General features: G+C 41.4%; 1 protein-coding gene across 1 annotated transcript; it reads right to left on the reverse strand.

Annotated features, from left to right (window-relative positions):
• Positions 1-14,134: 14,134 nt before the first annotated feature.
• mcl1a (MCL1 apoptosis regulator, BCL2 family member a) lies at positions 14,135-18,981 on the reverse strand. The gene is made up of 3 exons (XM_026911881.3): positions 18,392-18,981; positions 15,133-15,389; positions 14,135-14,611 (listed from the first exon to the last, which is right to left on the reverse strand). Exons 1-3 carry the CDS (start codon positions 18,807-18,809, stop codon positions 14,498-14,500), a joined length of 789 nt encoding a protein of 262 aa, XP_026767682.3. The 5' UTR covers positions 18,810-18,981; the 3' UTR covers positions 14,135-14,497.
• Positions 18,982-21,327: the final 2,346 nt, after the last annotated feature.

Here is a 21,327-nt window from a genome sequence, read left to right on the forward strand (position 1 = left end):
TCCTGAGATGCCAGTGATCCTGACCCCTTCTGCTCTCCAGACCAGCCTGATCCATCCTGATGTCCTACTTCTGGTTGGAGTTCTCATCGGGTAAGATCGCTCGCTGCTGCTGGGGCCCCATATGGATGGCCTGAAGATCAGTGGGATTGCTGGGGACCGTGGACATGGCTTCGGACTGCAGCTCATATGGGGAGTTGTACTGTGATGTCTTGGGACTGAGATTGCTGTGGTGGCTTTGGGCCTGCGGTTGCTGCGAGCAGTTTTGCACTCAGGTTTCCATCAATGGACAATGAATAGGTTCAACAAAACAGACTTCATGTGAAAACTGTAATGAATTTACCAGTTGCACAACTGCACTATTTGTCCATGTAGTACACAGTAACAGAAGGGATTTATTTATAATCAAACCATCCATTATTATTCAGATGAGGATGGGTCCCTTTTGAGTCTGGTTCCTCTCAAGGTTTCTTTCTCATATCATCTCAGGAAGGTTTTCCTCACCACCGTTGCCTCTGGCTCGCTCATTAGGGATAAATATAGACATTTACAGATTATATCCTGAATGTATTTATTTCTTTAAAGGTGCTTTGTGACAATGTCCATTGTTTTAAGCACTACACAAATAAAATTTAATTTAATTGAATTGATATCAATTATGATATAAAATGCCAGAAATGTTGATTAGCAAATCGTACAACAGACAAATCACCTGATCTTTATACATTTTAACATTCAGTAGACAAAGAGAGGGAGATGGAAGTCAGTTTTTTTTTCACTGTACTTTTTGAATTAAGGCTTCTTTTAATGCACAACAAAATAACTTAAGAATTTGTTTTATATGTTCATGATTAAGTTGCATTAACTTTGTCAAAAAAAAGTTTGTTGGGTTTATTAACACATGATATTCAGAGCTTTTCCAAATTCTGTGTGCCATGGGAAGCTTTCTCATTCACTTAATTCTTACAACACTGATCATTTTAAAGTGGGTACTGTTTCATTTCAGTATTTATTAAAATGGAATGGAGTGGCTGGCTGCCTTATGTCCCAGGGTGCCCTCATGTCTGTGTTAGCTTCTGGCTCTCCCTTTTAGTTATGCTGTCATAGCTAGTCTTGCCGGAGTCCCTGCTTGCACTCTGCATGCAAAGTACATCGTGCTTAACCATTAGAGGACAAAAGCTCACCTAACAATCTCTTCCTTTCTCTCCATCTCTCTCTCTTCCTCACTCTCTGTCGAGCTACACATGCTACTTCTGAGATGCCAGTGATGCCAGTGATCCTGACCCCTTCTGCTCCTCCTCGCTGCCTGATCCATCCTGATGCCCTACTTCTGGTTGGAGTTCTCATCGGTTGAGTTCGCTCGCTGCTGCTGGGGGTGGCCCCATATGGACTGCCTGAAGAACTGTTTGGATTGCTGGGGATGGTGCCACCTGGGGGCTGTGGAGATGGCTTGGGGATCACATATGGGGAGCTGTACTGTAATGGCTTGGGACTGCGATTGCTGTAGTGGCTTTGGGGCTGCAGTTGCCACGAGCAGCTTCGTACTCAGGACTCCATCAGTGGACAGTGGATAGATTTTAACCAGCCGGACCTCTTGCAAATACTGTGATGAATTTATTGGTTGCACAATTGCACTATTTGTCCATATAGTACACAATAGAAGGGATTTATTTATAATTGCACTATCCGTTGCACCCAGATGAGGATGGTTCCCTTTTGAGCCTGGTTCCTCTCAAGGTTTCTTCCTCATATCATCTCGGGGAGTTTTTCCTTGCCACCGTCGCCACTGGCTTGCTCATTAGGGATAAATTCACAGTGATAAATTTAAATATTTACAATATATTTTTGTGAATCCATTTATTTCTGTAAAGCTGCTTTGTGACAATGTCCATTGTTAAAAGCGCTATACAAATAAAATTGAATTGAATTGAATTGAATTAAACAGCTGCATTCTGAGAGTTACTGTTAGAGCTGATTAGAGTCTGCATATGAGTGTACTGCCTGTGTATTTCTCTGTCTCTGTGTGTGTGTGACTTCAGCTGTAACATGAACTGTTTTCTGTGTTCACAGTAGATTATTACTAGATTATTATGTGTTTTTGTTCTGTAACCTGTTTATTTTTCTTTTGTAGATGACAGTATATTTAAATTGAAAATTTATGTCATGAAATGGTAATCATTTGTTAAATTCTCACATACAGGAAAATTGTAGTAACAGGTACATATTAATCCCTTTGAAGACGAGGTGGCATGATGCTCAGAGCTACTGCAAACCGTATCACACAGACCTGGCCAGTGCAAGAGACACAACTGAAAACTCAATTATACAGTCAATGACACCTGAGTATGTATGGTTTGCCCTGTTCAGAGGCTCCTGGAAGTGGTCAGACCAAACCAGCAGTTGGACAACTTCGTAATGAACTGGGGAATGAAAACTAAAAGTCAGTTCCTTATTACTTCAGCCAGAACATGAGCCTTCATCAAGCTGTCACACATACACACTGTAGTGCTATAGCCAGTTTCTGAAATCAGTGCCTCTATCCTGCATTATTTCACATTCAAATCAAATTCAAATTTCATAATTTCATAAGAAAACTGCGCTCCGTTCTTCAGATTAAGCAGAAACTGAAAGATCATGGGATGGCAGAGAACATCACAGTGATATGAAGAGAGCAACCAGATGGAGTGGTGTTTCAAAGGAGAAAGAAAGTACAGTAGAAAATAAGATTAGGGATAAGAGTAATCTCTAAATCTTTAGCCATACAAATTGTTACAAATTGTGTACTAACAAGCATCTCACCTAAAATCTTTTATGTAAATACATGCACAAATCTTTATATACTTGCTTTAAACAATATTCATGAAGTGAATAAACCACTTTGCAGTTAATGAAAAAAAGATTCCAAGTATTGTAAGACTTCAGCAAAACTTTAAGACAGCAACATCAGTATACCATCCTTCATTAATTTAAAAACAGCTTCCAAAGTCTTGCATCTTCCCAGACAGTTCCGTGTCACAGTGCTCTCTGTGAATTCTGGTAAACACAGTGTTTACAGTATTTTTAACAAAAATATTGCATTAAGCATTTAGGAATTACAGCCATTTTTTCCATTTTCACAGGCTCAAAAGTAATTGGACAATTGACTGATCATTAGTTCATAGACTTCAGTTCAGCATTCAACACAATCATTCCTCAGCACCTGATTGGAAAGCTGAACCTGCTGGGCCTGAACACCTCCCTCTGCAACTGGATCCTGGACTCCTGACTGGGAGACCTAAGTCAGTCCGGATCGGGAACAGCATCTCCAACACCACCACACTGAGCACTGGGGCCCCACAGGGCTGTGTGCTCAGTCCACTGCTGTTCACTCTGCTGACTCACGACCGTGTAGCAATGCACAGCTGAGGAGGTACAGCGGCTAACGGACTGGTGCAGAGCCAACAACCTGTCCCTGAATGTGGACAAAACTAAAGAGATGGTTGACTTCAGAAGAGCACAGAGAGACCACTCTCCGCTGAACATCGGCGGCTCCTCCGTGGAGATCGTCAAGAGCACCAAGTTTCTTGGTGTTCACCTGGCGGAGAACCTCACCTGGTCGCTCAACACCAGTTCCATAATGATGAAAGCCCAGCAGCGCCTGTACTTTCTGCGAAGACTGAGGAAAGCACATCTCCCACACCCCCCCCCATCCTCACCATGTTCTACAGAGGGACTATTGAGAGCATCCTGTGCAGCTGCATCACTGCCTGGTTTGGGAATTGCACCATTTCTGATCGCAAGACCCTGCAGCGGATAGTGAGGACAGCTGAGAAGATCATCAGGGTCTCTCTTCCCTCCATCACGGACATTTACACCACACGCTGCATCCGCAAAGCCACCAGCATTGTGGATGACCCCACACACCCCACACACACTCCTCACACACACCCCTCGCACACACTCTTTACCCTCCTGCCGTCTGGTAAACGGTACCGAAGCATTCGGGCCTCACAACCAGACTGTGCAATAGTTTCTTCATGCCATCAGACTCCTCAGTACTCAGTAACTGGACTGAAGGAACACACACACACACACACACCTCCAACACTCAGAAACTGGACTGAAGGAATACACACACACATACCAACACACATCCTTTCTGCAATTTATTTGCAAGTTTTTGCACATGTTTATGCTGCTACATAACTCATTATATTATACTGTTCATAGGCTGCTACTCTTATGTTTACTCTATTTCAGCTACTTGTATTGTACTCTTGTACTATTTGCACTACTGTCACTAGGTTCACTTTAAACAGAGCTGTGTGCTGGTCGGCGCTGCACTGGGACTTACTATGCTCACTGTCTGTCCCGGTAGTCACTGTACTGTACTGTCTTGTACTGTTTTGTACTGTCTTGTGCTGTCTGCACATGTTTGCACTTGTGCACTTTATTGTATAATTTGTGTCCCTTGTAGTTCTGTGTTGTTCTGTGTTTCTTATGTAGCACCTTGGTCCTGGAGAAACGTTGCTTCGTTTCACTATGTACTTGTATATGGCTGAAATGACAATAAACTCCACTTGACTTGACTTGATAAGCAGTTTCATGGCCAGCTGTGGCCTGTTTCCTCCTTATTTCATGATAAATTAAGGTGATAAAAGGTCTGGAGCTGATTCCAAGTGTTAAATTTGCATTTGGTAGCTGTTCATGCATGGTTAATGCAATATTTTTGTTAAACCCCTTGAATTAAAGCTGAAAGTCTACACTTCAGTGACATCTTGATTGCTTCATTTCAAATCCATTGTGGTGGACCTTATGGACCTGACTGTATATATACATACATACACACACACACACACACACACACATATATATATATATATATATATATATATATATATATATATATATAACCAACAACCAACAGTGCAAAAAGTACATTTCTTACTGAAATATTTCATAATTGTTTGAATGCAAGCCAACATTTTTTATTTCAGAATGTTACAGTTGGACTTTTTGTAGCAGAAAACAATACTCAGTATGTCATTTATTATTTATCTTTATATTTTTGTTGAAATGTCAGTAATAAATATAACAGAATAGTAAGAAATGAACTTCATTTATTCAAGTTTTTGAAAAATTATGGCTTTTTTAAACAAATGGGCTGGTCTTGGGCATTAATCTCCCAGGCTGAAAATAGGTCCCACTCCAGCCCTGGGGCTCAGACACAGTCTCAGTGTTTAAGTCTAGACTGAAAATCTATTTGTTTAGTCAAGCCTTTAGTTAATAGTTTTTTTTAGGTAAAGGCACAGATCCAGAGGGTTCTTAGGCATAGAGTGTTTTGGTAAATTGGAAAGTTTGGATGCTGCCACTCATGTTCACCAAGTTTGTTAATGGTGGAATGGTGGAGTCCCTGCTTGCAATGTACATCTTATTAAGCACAGGACAAGAGCATTCCTAATAATCTGCGTTCTCCCCCTTACCCCACAGTTGTTACTCCTGAGATACCAGCGATCCTGACTCCTTCTGCCCTCCAGACCTGCCTGATCCATCCTGATGCCCCACTGCCGCTTGGAGCCTCGCTCACCTGAAAATCACTCTCTGCTGCTGATGACCATGCATGGATATCTTAGAGATCACCATGGGTTTACTGTGGATAGTACCAGACAGACACCTTAAAGATGTCTGTGGATGTTCTTTCTTGGATAGTCTAAAGGCAGCAATTGCTAAGAACAGTTGACACTCAAGTTTCCATCATTGTACAGTTGATAACTTCAGTTTGATACAAGAAACATAGAAAGTTAAAACTCTAATGATGCTCATTCTCAAGTTCATTTTAACACATTTAGCACTACTTGACTTTATAGTATACAGCTATAGAAGTGAATTGATTTATAATGGCACTACCGGGTGTCACCCAGATGAGGATGGATTTCCTTTTGAGTCTGGTTCCTATCAAGGTTTCTTCCTCATATCGTCTCAGGGAGTTTTTCCTCACCACCCTGGCCTGTGGCTTGCTCATTAGGGACACATTTTAATGTAAATTTTATATCTGGTTTTCTGTAAAGCTGCTTTGTGACAATGTCCATTGTGAAAAGCACTACTTAAATAAAATTCAGTTGATATGGTCTTACGGAATTTCCTGCCTGTCACCACAAGGTGGCAGCACTCCTACACAAATGCATCTTTTGTTAGCATTTGAAGTGAAGTGAAGTGAAGTGACTTGTGGCCAAGTGTGGTGACCCATACTAGGAATTTGTGCTCTGCATTTAACCCATCCAAGTGCACACACACAGTAGTGATCACACACACACACCGTGAACACACACCCGGAGCAGTGGGCAGCCTTTTTCGCTGCGGCGCCCGGGGAGCAGCTGGGGGTTCGGTGCCTTGCTCAAGGGTTTGTAGGTTTGTATAGTGATGCTTTTGCCCAGCAACTATATAACTACCAGTATTAATCAAACCTGCATGAATTAATCAATCAGATATAAATATATTACAGTTTTTCACCTCTCCTCTCTTTCCCCTCAGTCATCAGGACAAAGAATAAGACAAAGTGTTCACTTTTACAAATCAGTGAAAGAGCAGAGAGATCACTAAGATAAACACTAAAAAAGCTTATCTCTACAATTCTATGTCTAAAGTCAAAATCTCAATTTATACAGACTATTTTACATCATGTGGATGGCCGGGTACGTGTGCATCACTTAACTGGGGAAGAAATTTCACCAGGATGCACTATGGGTAGAAGGCAAGCCGACGGAGGCAGTGTGATGCTCTGGGCAATGTTCTGCTGGGAAACCTCGGGTTCTGGCCTTCATGTGGATGTTACTTTGACACGTACCACCTACCTAAACATTGCTGCAGACCGAGTTACACCCCTTCATGGCAATCAGAGCTTCCTGCCACACCCCTTCCTGCCACACTGCAGAAACTGTTCAGGATTGGTTTGGGGTACATGACACAGAGTTCAAGGTATTGACTTGGCCTCCAAATTCCCCAGAACTCAGTTTGATCGAGCATCTGTGGGACGTGCTGGACAAACAAATCTGATCCATGGAGGCCACACCTCACAACTTACAGGCTGCTGCTAACAGCTTAGAGGTCAGAGCTGCTTTGGTGACAATATCTGGCAGGTAACAATATTAGGCAGGTGGTTTTAATGTTATGGTTGATCAGTGTAATACACAGACGCAGAGAAACACCTGAGAGTGTGAGAAAAGTTTAATATCATTATGGGCTATTTTTATTTAGAAAAGGAAGATGAGGAAGAGGAAGAGTGGGAGAAAGATGAAGAGGGAGACAAGGAGGAAGAGGATGAGGAAAAGGATGAGAAGGATGAGGAGGAGGAGAAAGAGGACGAGGAAGGTGAGGAAGAAGACAGGGAGTTCTTCTTGGAGTTCTGTAATGGTGCTTTGTGACAGTGTCCATATGGAATTGAATTGGCATGGGGATGCATCTCCAGGGATATACAGCTACTCAATCTTGCTAGGATTTAGTTTTAGATGATGATCTGCCCTGCGATCTACTGCCTTTGCCAGGCTAAAGGCTGACCCCCCTGACCAGGATAAAGTAGTTACAAAAAATGAAGGAATAAATGAATAAATGAATTATGAGCTGGATCCATGATAGGATGCCTGTCAGACATGATGAGATCTAAGCAGAAACATGCGTGAAGGAGGAAAAGAGAGAATGAGTTGAGTGTCATCAGCATATGAGTTGTATGAAAACTCATTTGAGGATATGACTTCACTGAGAGTGTGAGTATAGAGGATATTTCAATTCAGTTCAATGTGTATAGCATTTTTAACAATGGACATTGTCACAAATAAATAAATTCAGAATATAAATTTTAAATTTATGAATTTATTCCTAATGAGTAAGCCAGAGGTGAAACCTTGAGAGGAACCAGACTCAAAAGGGAACCTATCCTCAACTGGGTGACATTGGATAGTGTGATTATAAATAATATAATAACTAACTGTGTAGAACAGTGGATATAAAAGTTTACACACCCCTGTTAAAATGGCAGGTTTTTGTGATGTAACAAAATGAAACCAAGATAAATCATGTCAGAACTTTTTCCACCCTCAATGTGAAATTACAATATATAAAAATTAAGTGAAAAACAATCAGAAACATTTTAGGAAAAAATAGCAAAAAATAAAAAAACTTACAATAACTTGGTTGCATAAGTATACACACCCTTTTATAATTGGGGATGTGGCTGTGTTCAGAATGAACCAATCACATTTAATCTCATGTTCAAAAGTAATTATCATACAGCTGTCATCAATTAAATTATTCTGATTAACCCCAAATAAAGATCAGCTGTTTCTGTAGGATTTTCTTCACATCTTCTTGGTTTCATCTTCATTAGGTAAGACACAATATACTTTGTTGATTGATATTATAGTTTTCTTAATTGGAGGCACCGCGCTGAAAGAACCATGAATTCCCTGAGTTCTCAGTCTAGACAAAGTGACTGTCAGGCAAAAATCCAAAACCAAACTCAACATCTAACTGCTGGGATACCAGGGTTCCTTTGTTCACATTATATCACTGTACCCATCAGGAGAGTTACAGTACCAGTCAAAAGTTTGGACACACCTTCTTTTCAATGCTTTTTCTTTATTTTTATTGTTTTCAACATTGTATATTAATACTGAAAACATCCAAACTATGAAAGAACACGTATGGAATTATGTAGTAAACAAAAACGTGTTAAATAACCCAGAACATTTTTTATATTTTCGATTCTTCAAAGTAGCTACATTTAGCTTTGTTGAGCTTTGCACGCTCTTGGCGTTCTCTCAGTCAGCCTCATGAGGTAGTCAGCTGAAATGGTTTTCCAACAATCTTGAAGGAGTTCCCAGAGGTGTTGAGAACTTGTTGGCTGCTTTTCCTTCACTCTCCGGTCCAACTCATCCCAAACCATCTCAGTTGGATTTAGATCGGGTGATTGTGGAGGCCAGGTCATCTGATGCAGCACTCCATCACTCTCCTTCTTGGACAAATAGCTCTTACATAACCTGGAGGTGTGTTTGGGGTCATTGTTCTGTTGGAAAACAAATGATGGCCCCACTAAGTGCAAACCAGATGGGATGGTATGTCTCTGCAAAATGCTGTGGTGGCCATGCTGGTTAAGTGTGCCCTCAACAGCGTCACCAGCAAAGCACCCCCACACCATCACATCTCCTCCTCCATGCTTCACAGTGGGAACCATGCATTCAGGAACCGTCCTTTCAGCCTCTCTACATCTAACAAAGACACGGCGATTAGAACCAAAAATCTCAAATTTGGACTCATCAGACCAAAGAACAGTTTTCCACTGATCTAATGTCCATTCCTTGTGTTTCTTGGCCCAAGCAGGTCTCTCCTGCTTGTTGTTCTTCCGAAGTAATGGTTTCTTTGCCGCAATTCGACCATGAAGGCCTGACTCACGCAGTCTCCTCTGAACAGTGGATGTTGAAATATGTCTTCCACTTGAACTCCGAGAAGCATTTATGTGGGCTGTAATCTGAGGTGCTGTAAATCAGTGGTTTCTGAGGCTGGTAATTCTAATAAACTTATCCTCTGCAGCAGAGGTAGCTCTTGGTCTTCCTTTCCTGGGACGGTCCTTGAGATTTTTTGGATTGATTTTTTGGACCTTCATTTCTTAAAGTATTGATGGACTGTTTTAACTGAGTGTTTCTTGCCATAATATGGATTTGTACAGTAGTTGTAGTAGCACTACTAGGGCTATTGACTCTGTACCCACCCTTCCTCTGCACAAGACAACTGATGGTCTAAAGCACATTAAGAAGGAAAGAAATGTCAGATTAACTCTTGACAAGGCACACCTGTGAACTGAAAACCAGTCCAGGTGTCTACCTCATGAATCTGATGAGAGAATGCCATGAGTGTGCCAAGCTGTCATCAAAGCTAAATGTAGCTACTTTGGACAATCTAAAATATAAACATATTCTGGGTTGTTTAACACTTTATTGTTTACTACATAATTCCATAATTCATACTACATAATTCATAACTACGTGTTCTCTCATAGTTTGGATGTCTTCAGTATTAATGTACAATGTTCAAAATAACAAATAAAGAAAAACCACTGAAGGAGAAAGTGTGTCCAAACTTTTGACATGTACTATACATCTGTTATTTGTATATGACAAAGGAAATTCATTCATTTTTCTGTGGTCAACTTGCAACTTTCATTCATCTGGAGCTTCTGCCTGAAGCTTCTTCTGTCCAACCTGGGGATTCTTGTTATGTTCTGTTATCCTGTCTGTGCGCTGTCCTGTGTATTTTGTATTGTTTGAACTTCTCATACTGTCATGTATCTCCAATTTATGTAGTCTTGTGCACTGTGCTACTGTATTGTTATGAGTTGCACCCTGGTCCTGGGGAAATAATTCAATGTATACAGGTTATGGACAGGAATGACAATAAAAACCACTTGAACTGACATGACATGATTAATGCTAACTAAACTGGGATTTTATATATATTTTTTTTTTGGATAATTTCACTTGAACAATATAGACTTAAAGCTAAAACTCTGAAATAAAAAAAATGACCCTGAAGAAAAACACTTAGCACTGCTTGACTCTGTTGTATACAGTTGTGAAAGAGTAATGATTCATAATCACACTATCCGTTGCACCCAGATGAGGATGGGTTCCCTTTTGATTCTGGTTCCTCTCAAGGTTTCTTCCTCATATCGTCTCAGGGAGTTTTTCCTCACCACCGTCACCTCTGGCTTGCTCATTAGGGTTAAATCTAATTTCTATATCTATATCCAAATATCTGTAAAGCTGCTTTGATGTTCATTGTTAAAAGTGCTACATAAATAAATTGAATTTAATTAAAATTACATTCTTCTGTCCAGTATGGGGCTCCTTCTTCCTGAGGGCCTTTTGAGGCTCCTAATAGTTATATTAATTAAATAAATTATTCTGCTATATAGATTATTTCGTTTCAGTAGAAATTCAACTTTCATTTTTGTTCTTTCTCAAATTTTTCTTGGTTGTGAGATGTAGCAGAAGAGCTGTCAAATGCACACACACACACACGCACGCACACACGCACACACGCGTCAGCTGACTTCTGGGAAGCGTTTTGTTTTTGTTGCTTTTTAAATTCTCTGTGGGCAGGCTGTTGCTATGAGCTGGCAGAAAACCCCAACAGCCAATCAGGAGCAACCAGGAAGTCGGAAAGAAGACAGGTCACATGACCTTTGTTCAACCCTGGAGGAAGACATAACAGAACACACAATAGTGTGTTGTACAGTCAAACTCATAAACATAAAAATAAATAATACTAACACATCCCACACACACATCAATATGCAAGAAAAGCATACACACACCATTTAACTACAGTCATCATGAGTGTACAGTACTTAATCATGTACATTTATCAGATAAATTGATAAACTTTCTCATGATAGTAGAACAGGTCAGATGCTAAAACCTTGTGAGAGGAGTTGGTGTGAGATGGCAGGGATTTTTTTATCTTAAGTTGCTCTGTAAAAGTCCAGAAAGCAGATTTTCCAGAGGCAGTAACAAAAATGAGAATGAATAAAATCTTGGCAGTTTTTAAAAATCTCACACAGTGACCACATCCTGTGGTGTGTGCATTATATAAGTGTCACATAATGACATACATCCAAATGAGATGGGGAATGTGGGAACGTGATATTCAATTCAATTCAATTCAATTTTATTTGTATAGCGCTTTTAACAATGGACATTGTCACAAAGCAGCTTTACAGAAATAAATGGATTCACAAAAATATATTGTAAATATTTAAATTTATCACTGTGAATTTATCCCTAATGAGCAAGCCAGTGGCGACGGTGGCAAGGAAAAACTCCCCGAGATGATATGAGGAAGAAACCTTGAGAGGAACCAGGCTCAAAAGGGAACCATCCTCATCTGGGTGCAACGGATAGTGCAATTATAAATAAATCCCTTCTATTGTGTACTATATGGACAAATAGTGCAATTGTGCAACCAATAAATTCATCGCAGTATTTGCAAGAGGTCCGGCTGGTTAAAATCTATCCACTGTCCACTGATGGAGTCCTGAGTACTAAAGTCAATATCTACTTGATCGACTGATATCTAAAGTCAAATCCTGTATTTGAGTTACCATTAATGAGGTGGGCAATTTCGGTGTGGCTCATCTGCAAGACGCTGTTTGCAAACATTCTCTCTCTCTCTCTCTCTCTCTCTCTCTCTCTCTCTCTCTATATATATATATATATATATATATATATATATATATATATATATATATATATATATATATGTATATATGTATAGATATATGAGAGAGAGAGATAGAGAGAGAAACGGGAAGTAACCAGACACAGAGAGTGTGTTGGAAGTCACACTCTCATGAATCTGTGTTAAATTAGTTTAACATTGCAAACACACAAACACACATATCTGCCTGATCTCCACGTGTTTCTCATATGAGAGCAGGATGTGGACTGCTGACTTTAGAGAGTTTATTCTCAGTGACTTTTAGACACTCGTTCCAGCTGGAGTACTATGGAAACTTGCTGTAACTTGAGTACTACACCAGCTTGCTCCACTAAAGCCCCAGAACCATATACCAAGTCACCTGGTACAGCATTCACACTTTATATATTACATGTTAATAATGTGATCAGTTATCTCTCACTCTCTCTCTCTCTCTCTCTCTCTCTCACACACACACACACACACACACACACACAGACTGATGTGATGTGGAGAGCAGTTTTAGTGCCACACCCAACACACACACACACACAGTGGAGACCAGTGTTATGGCAAAAACAAAAACACGCAAACAGACATGGCCGCACCTAACAACACATACTTCACGCCTGCTGATTAATTTTTTACAGTAGTGCAGCTGCAAATAACAGGTTTATATTAATGCACTCCTTCTAATACATTAGCATTTCTATAGTAACAGCTCGTTCACCGTGACTTGTAAGGCAGATGCTTCATGTAAATGGATAAAAAAAAATAAATAAAAAAAAGTGCAATTGCTGGGATGATGTTTTCTGTAAGGAGACGTTTATTTAACATCCAGGGAAGGAGTCTCCAGTGTCAGTGCTTTGTAACAGTCAGACGTAAAGCCGTAACTTTAAGTTTTCTGACATTTTCAGGACAGAAGAGTTTACGATTCTTTGCGGTTTCTCGCTAACACGACAAGCTGGTTTTTTTTTATCTTATTAACTTCAAGAGATGAAAAAAGAGATGCTGGTGACTGAACAACTGTTTATAGCTGCTATAACGTAAGTGACAACAGGAACTAATTGGTTTCACTGAGGTTCCACAACATTAAATATAATTGGATAAAAAGTATGACGCCTCATTCTTAAATAATTTTTTTTTTAAATAATCATGGGTATGTTGCTGTGGTGCACTACATTTCCAAAAGTATGTGCCCCCCCGACCATCTCACCCATATGTGGTTCTTCCCCCAACTGTTACCACAAAGTCAGAATCACACAGTTGTATAGAATGTCTCTGTGGCTTTACAGTTTCCCTTCACTGGAACTAAGAGGCCCAAACCTTCCAATTCCAGCATGACAATGCCCCTGTGCACAAAGCAACACAAAGTCTCAGTATTTTACTGTAACTAACTAACGCGCGCACACACACACACACACACACACACACACAGTTTATTACTGTCTTGTTGATGATTTGAAACATTCATGTTTAATTTTACTTCCTGGTCACATCTGATCCGTGTGCCAGAAACGACCCGAGAAGTACAGACGTTCCTTAAAATAACAGAAGGTTTTCCTGATCATTAAAAGTCGTGTACAAAATCAATCATTTATCATTCTTCAGCATGGGAATGAGAGGTTCACTTTCATTCACTGGGAGGGAAATTCCCAAGAAAGCAATAAAAAATTTTTTTTTAAAACCCACAGAATATTAACAAGATTCTTGTTGACCTTATTACAGCCAATAAAATCCCAAATCAATTTCCCACTAGAGTTCACTTTGAAGCAGACTCAGACCACCTCGCGCAGACGCTTTGTAGTAAAACTGCTGTGTTCTCACCTGGATAAAGAACCAGGCACAACACACCAGCGTTCCATACAAATTTATCTCGTCACACAGAGAAGCCAGTAAAATGAACACACAGTTTTCAGTGTCTGAAGTGTTTATTAAAAAAATAAAACTCTTTTCAAAACTGTAAAGCTCTGAAATTCTTCACACAATCACAGCTCTCAGTGTGCCAGACCCTACACTGACAATTAAAGAGCTGAAATCCTGCCATGTGCGGGACAAGTGCAGTGACATCACCATGGAGACAAGGATGGAGCTTATCTGGGTGAAGGAAATTCTATTTGCAAATAAACCTCTCTCTGTTTTCATAAAACATACACATTTAAAGTGTCTCTGTGTGATCACTCCGAAGAGCACAAGCACATTCATTCTTGTTTCCTTAGAATGAAGAATGAAGGCGTAGCCATGGTAACAGCAGTCATTTCTGGCTCCACCCACTTCATCGCATCAGCGTGAGTAGACACGCCCCTATTCCCAACCCAGCCACTGCCATGAGTGCATTCCGAACTGTGGACTCGGGATCCTCGACATGGAAGAACTCCACAAAACCAGCCTGTGAAACACACACACAGTTACACATACATACATCTCTACACACACACAGTTACACATACATACATCTCTACACACACACACAGTTACACATACATACATACATACATACATCGCCACACACGCGCGCACACACACACACAGCTACTCATACATACATCTCTACACACACACACACAGTTATACATACATATCTACACACACACACAGTTATACATACATACATATCTACACACACACACACACACAGACACCACACACAGTTACACATACATACATCTCTACACACACACACACACAGTTATACATACATACATCTCTACACACACACAGTTACACATACATACATCTCTACACACACACAGTTACACATACATACATACATCGCCACACACACACACACACACACAGCTACTCATACACACAGTTACACACACAGACAGCAGCATGAGGCAGGACTGTGTGTGTGTGTGTGTGTGTGTGTGTGTGTGCATTCTGAGCCAGTCTCGTCACTGTACTCACCCAGCCATTGTTGTTGATGAACCAGTGCTGTAGTTCTGTGCTGAGGTATGAGGAGATGCGCGAAGCAACGATGTCCACACACTCCTCCGCATGCTCCTTCACACAATCCTGCTTCAGCCGCTCACACACGACAGCTCCCAGCGCCAAAACACTCGCGATGCGGCCCCAACTTACCACGCTGTCGCTGAACACACCACTCAACACAGAGCTCACACTGTCCAGACCGTTGGACTGGTCGAACAGCCGCTGCACCATTCCTATAACACAAACACACACACAATCAATAGCCAATAATCATCAATAACCCATTAATAATCACCAACAGCTCTCAGAAACTCACTGATCAGGAATACACAGCCATCATTACCTGAAAAATTAATAACTTAATAATAGCTAATAACGACTAATGACCCCCTAATATCCCCCTAATGCCCCACTAATGCCCACTAATGACCCACTAATGACCCCCTAATATCCCCCTAATGACCCCCTAATATCCCCCTAATGACCCCCTAATATCCCCCTAATGACCCCCTAATATCCCCCTAATGCCCACTAATGACCCCCTAATATCCCCCTAATGACCCCCTAATATCCCCCTAATATCCCCCTAATGCCCACTAATATCCCCCTAATGACCCCCTAATATCCCCCTAATGACCCACTAATATCCCCCTAATATCCCCCTAATGACCCCCTAATATCCCCCTAATGACCCACTAATGACCCCCTAATATCCCCCTAATGACCCACTAATGACCCCCTAATGCCCCCCTAATATCCCCCTAATGCCCCCCTAATATCCCCCTAATGCCCACTAATGACCCCCTAATGCCCACTAATGACCCCCTAATGACCCACTAATATCCCCCTAATGCCCACTAATGACCACCTAATGCCCACTAATGACCCCCTAATGACCCCCTAATGCCCACTAATATCCACAACTAATAACCCACTAATAACCCACTAATGACCAAACAATGACATCCAAATCTCCTCATAACCCTCCATTGACCCCTCACCACCTACCAATAAGCCCTAACAATTACCAAATAATCATCAAACCCTCTCTACACCCACCACCGAGCGGAAAGAGCCCAGCACAGACTGCTCTTCCTGAGGAAACTCAGGAGGGCCTGCCTACCTCCACCTCTCTTGAAAACCTTTACCACAGTACCACAGAGAACCTACTCTCCTACTGCGGAGTGGTGCGGTATGCCAACTGCCCTGCTGCACACCGGAGAGACCAACGCCAAGTGGTGAAGAGGCTCAGCGAGTCAGTGGGACAGAGCTCTCTAACCTACACTCCATCTACACCAGTCGACTAAAAGGAAAGCTTGCAGCATCACCAGAGACCCGAGCCATCCACCTGTTTGTCCCTCTACCATCTGGCAAATGCTACAGGACTATCGACTCATGGACTAACAGGCTACAGAACATCTTATTTCCAAGAGCTGTAACCTCCCTCTCCCACACCCAATCCCCCTGACGGCCGCTAAACACACACCCAGTAACTACACACTGCCACCTTACAACAGACTGAACGAACCCAGAGCAACACCACAGTGATCACAATACCCGTATGCACAGTGTCTCCCACACCTCAATCCACAGTGTCACTTTTCACCCCTCCAGATAGTTTATGTGTATATTTTTATACTATTCTGAAGTGTCATCTTATTATTTCAGCATCTTAAAGTTTATATCCTCTTTTTCCATTGCACATTACACCAGTCACTTTAGCCCACCTTGCTAACTGTCTTGTATAGCTGTATATTTAGACTGTAGTGTTGAAAGCTGTTCTAGGAGTGTCATTGCTTCTTCTTTTTCTGTATTTTCCATCTGCCTAGCTCTATGACTCAGTCTATCTCTTTCCTGAGAAAAATAAAATAACAATATAAGTTCCCTGAATTTCCCAGCATGGGAAAGAATTACCCAGAATTCCCCTTACTTTGTGTGTAACTGTTTCCTCTTTTCACTCTGTGTACTGAATTTCCATTTTATCTCCTCTGTGTGTGAGAGATCCAGTTTTATCTGTGTACTCTGGCACTGTGACTCTCCCCTTAAAGGACTTGACTGTCTGTCCTCCTGTCTGTCTGAACAGCATGTCCATGTTTAAACTGCTTATCCCTTCTGTCTGTCTGTCTCCCTCTCGCTCTCCCCTGTATCCCTCTCTCCCTGTCTCTGTCTCTCTCCCTCTTTCTCCCCGTCTCTCTCTCTCCCTCTCGCTCTCCCTCTTTCTCCCCGTCTCCCTCTCGCTCTCCCTGTCTCTGTCTCTCTCCCTGTCTCTGTCTCTCTCCCTGTCTCTGTCTCTCTCCCTGTCTCCCTCTCTCCGTCTCTCTCCCTCTTTCTCCCCGTCTCCCTCTCTTTCTCCTTGTCTCTCTCTCTCTCTCTCTCTCCTTCCCTCTCTCTGTAGTGATGTATACAGTGACATTGTGTGCTTTTTTCTAATGCATGTGTTTTATTTTCACCTTCACCAATGTGGTCATTTACATGCACACATTAATCTTACTGAATTATCTGTTGCAGAGTGTGTGTGTGTGTGTGTGTGTGTGTGTGAGAAAGAGTGAAAGTGTGTGCTGGTGTTTGATAAGCGTGTTTAAAAATAAGGGGTTCCAGGAAACCTGTTTCCACAAAACTCAGACAGCATTTCCACTGTAAAAGAGCTCCACATCTCACCACACCTCCAGCAAATTCATTTAGCAAACAAAAAAGAAGAAGAGAAGAAGAAGTGTGTCTGAAAGTGCACTTTACTCAACAGGTAGCACACTAGACACATCTGAAAGCACAGTGTTGAATATCCAGTGTGCTATAACACTGTCTAATAATGAGGTGTCCTGTAAGGTGCAGAATAACGCACTTTAATGGTTCTGGGAAGGTGAAGGCCTTTGAAGTGCAGAGGTCAGGTGTAGCATCAGCACATTACACAGATAAAGTAATAGAAAGTGCACAGTGCCCGCCCCTGCAACACGACTGGCCAGTAATATCCGCCTGCTGCGCTATGACTGACGTTCTTCTTCTCGTACAACTTCCGCACAGACAGCGAAGTAACGTTATAAAACTAAACTTATAGAATCTAAACGATGTAAATTAAGTTATGAAATCGCTCATAAAATAATTTGTATTTAATAACTAAGTGAATGTTTTACTGAGTTAAAGTGTTTGTTATTAACATAATGCACTTATACACGAAAAGGACCACAGAATTAGAGCAGATGAATCATCTGTAAACCCATGTTAATGCGGTAATGCTCACCGTTGTAGGCGGTCCTGTGTTTGCAGAGCACATTTCCCACCACTCTGCGCAGGCTGGGCAGCGCGGGGTGCGTTCCGCTGCGGCTGCACGGAGCAGGAAGGCGGGTGTGAGAGCGGTAGAAGGCGCGGAGCAGCTCCCGGCTTTCCTTCTCCAGGTCCGGCATCAGAGGCTCCTCACGGCCGCTGGCCCCAACCTGTACCCGGTTCTCCCGCGGCAGCTCTCTCTCATTAATCCCGGGTTTAACAGGCCATCCGTCGGCCTCCTCCGTGTAGCCGTCCAGCTCCTCTTCGCGCTTCTGTGAGAAAGTCTGCGCTAGAGCTCTGAAACGGGAAACGCCAACAGCAGCGCCGCCGCCATTTTGAACTCCACAACACAGCAAACTCACCGGCGCTGTCCGATTCATCATACTCATACTCATGTCTGTACCTGGCTAGCTGTTTAATAATGTGAAGAAATCTCCTTTAAAATCGGGTGTATGTGGAAAGAAACGCTAAGCTACAGACTGTGAGTGTTCTGAGTACTCCCGGACTAGAATGAAATGGAAACGTCCAAACCTACCATGGCGTTTGCGTCACGCGTGCGTCACGAGTGCGTCAGGAAACTACCATATTTGGAATGGGCGCGCTCATTCCCTTTCCGCATTAAAAACAGTTGCTAGCATAATCTAGCTTTTAACTAACTAGCATGATCATTTTTACAGACGGGGTAAAGAATGACTGTAGACTGTAGTAAAAGAATCAGTGACTGTAAATTAGACAGAATGATCAGAAACATCAACATTTCCCTCAGGTGTGTTAAATTACTAAGCCTCAGTACAATTACTATTACAGTGGAATTACATTTATCATCAACTGCTAAAACAACAGACATGCATTCTGACCTCAGTCTGTCAAAATACATCAATAAATACAGAAAGAAAGAAATGTTCTACACGTTCGTGAAGGATAGAGAAGGTTTATTCGGTTAAAAGTTATAATTTATTGGTTTATTGAAAATTATATATAATAAAATGTTCATCCACTTGATTACACCCGCTTCCCTCGCACACAGCGCTCGAGTAGCCCTAAGAGGCCAGGCATTATTACTTTTCTTTCTTGTTTTCTCGTGATCATGACTTAATTTTCTCATGACATAATTTTATCATGAGAAAATCTCACACCTTGTGAATAGGACTGGTGTTCCATGCATGTTGGCGTCTTCACCGTTGTCATCGCCATCATAATTTAATAATTAGTGATAAAGTTGTAGACCTGACAGCCTCCTTCTCAAGTGTCAGACGCTAATGTGGAAGTCGTCAATCACTGACAGACATAGAGCTATTTCAGCTTGAGTGAATCCCTAATCAAGCACAATAAAAACATGTTTATGTTGAGTACACAGAAGAATATACACACAAGAAAACACACACACAAACACACACGCGAACACACACATACACACAAATCAACTGGCATGAGAAGAAGATTGAAAGCGTTAAGAAAAGACAGGTTTTAGCTGGGCTTTGAAGGTGGATAATGAAGAACAAAGTCATAGAGATTGAAGTAAAGAGCTCCAGAGTTGAGTTCTGCCCCCAGCAGTGACCAGTCTGAATTTTGGGACGGCTAAGAGTTTACAGTTTTATATGTAAGTAGAAGAACTTTAAACTGGATGCACAGTGAAACAGGTAGCCGATGTAACTGATAGAGGACTGGGGTAATATGAGCAGATTATTTTGAACGAAAGAGAATTCTAGCTGCAAAGTTTTGAATGCGTTGAATGCACAGGGTTTTATCAGGAATTAAATAAAGTGAGAGTTACATGGACATGGCATGGACCAGAGTTTCTGCATCCATCTTATTAAGCATGAGGATGAAGACATGCAATGTTTCAGAGGTGGAAAAACGAGCTTTTGACCTAATGATTTATATTTCTCAAGGGTAACAAACTGAGATCTGTTAGTTATATAGAAGATGAGCCAGCTGAGTCAGTAATGCCAATAGCAGACAGACAGGACATGAGTTCGTCATGGTTTACAGTATCAAATTTCAGCACATAAATATAGGAGAAGAAGGATACTGAGGGCACCGGAATCAGCAAAGAGGAGGCGAATATTAAGAACACGTAAGAAAGCAGTCTCAGTACTGTGGATTCAATGAAAACCAGATCGGAAAGGTTTGTAAAGGTTGTTACTGTCTAGGAAAAATTGCAGTTGAGAGGCTATAACCCTTGACTATGAAGGGGAGATTCAAGATCGGTCGATAGTGCTCCAGAATGGCAGTATCAAGACCAGGGGTCTCATTTATCAAAGTGTGTGTAAAACAAGTACTAAATTTGTGCAGAAGGAGCTGTCCCTATGCACTATAAATTTGATATATATCACACGTTCACAGCTGTCCACAATGGCTATTGCTAATTCCCACTCATTCTAAACTGATGCACGCTCAAGTCTCCATCAGTGAACAGTTAATAACTTCAACAAAATAGTCTTCACATGTAAACTATAATGAATTTCTTGTTTACACAATTGCACTATTTGTCCATGTAGTACACAGTAATAGAAGGGAATGATTTATAATCGCACTATCGGGTGTCACTCAGATGAGGATGGTTCCTCCTGAGTCTGGTTCCTCTCAAGGTTTCTTCCTCATATCATCTCAGGGAGTTTTTCCTCACTACCATCAGCTCTGGCTTCTCATTAGAGATAAATTCATACATTTAAAATTTATATCCGGAATTTATATATTTCTTTAAAGCTGCTTTGTGACAATGTCCACTGTTGAAAGCGCTATACAAATAAAATTGTATTGAATTGAACTGTATTGAATTGAATGGAACATGGCCAAAGATCTAAGAAGATGAACTTCACTGACAATGAAATAAAGGCAGCACTGACAAGAACTGTAGAGAAGCTCCTTTTTACCCTCTCAGGTCATAAACCATCTCTGAACATGAAAGTA

Source organism: Pangasianodon hypophthalmus, chromosome 9 (assembly GCF_027358585.1).
Source record: "Pangasianodon hypophthalmus isolate fPanHyp1 chromosome 9, fPanHyp1.pri, whole genome shotgun sequence".
Classification (NCBI taxonomy): Eukaryota; Metazoa; Chordata; class Actinopteri; order Siluriformes; family Pangasiidae; genus Pangasianodon; species Pangasianodon hypophthalmus.

Coding starts and splice junctions, on each gene's coding strand:
- mcl1a (XM_026911881.3), bottom strand. CDS start 18,809: ATGAGTATGAGTATGATGAATCGGACAGCGCCGGTGAGTTTGCTGTGT. Junction 15,390..18,391: donor ACACAGGACCGCCTACAACG/GTGAGCATTACC, acceptor TTTGTGTTATAG/GAATGGTGCAGCGGCTGTTC. Junction 14,612..15,132: donor TCATCAACAACAATGGCTGG/GTGAGTACAGTG, acceptor TGTGTTTCACAG/GCTGGTTTTGTGGAGTTCTT.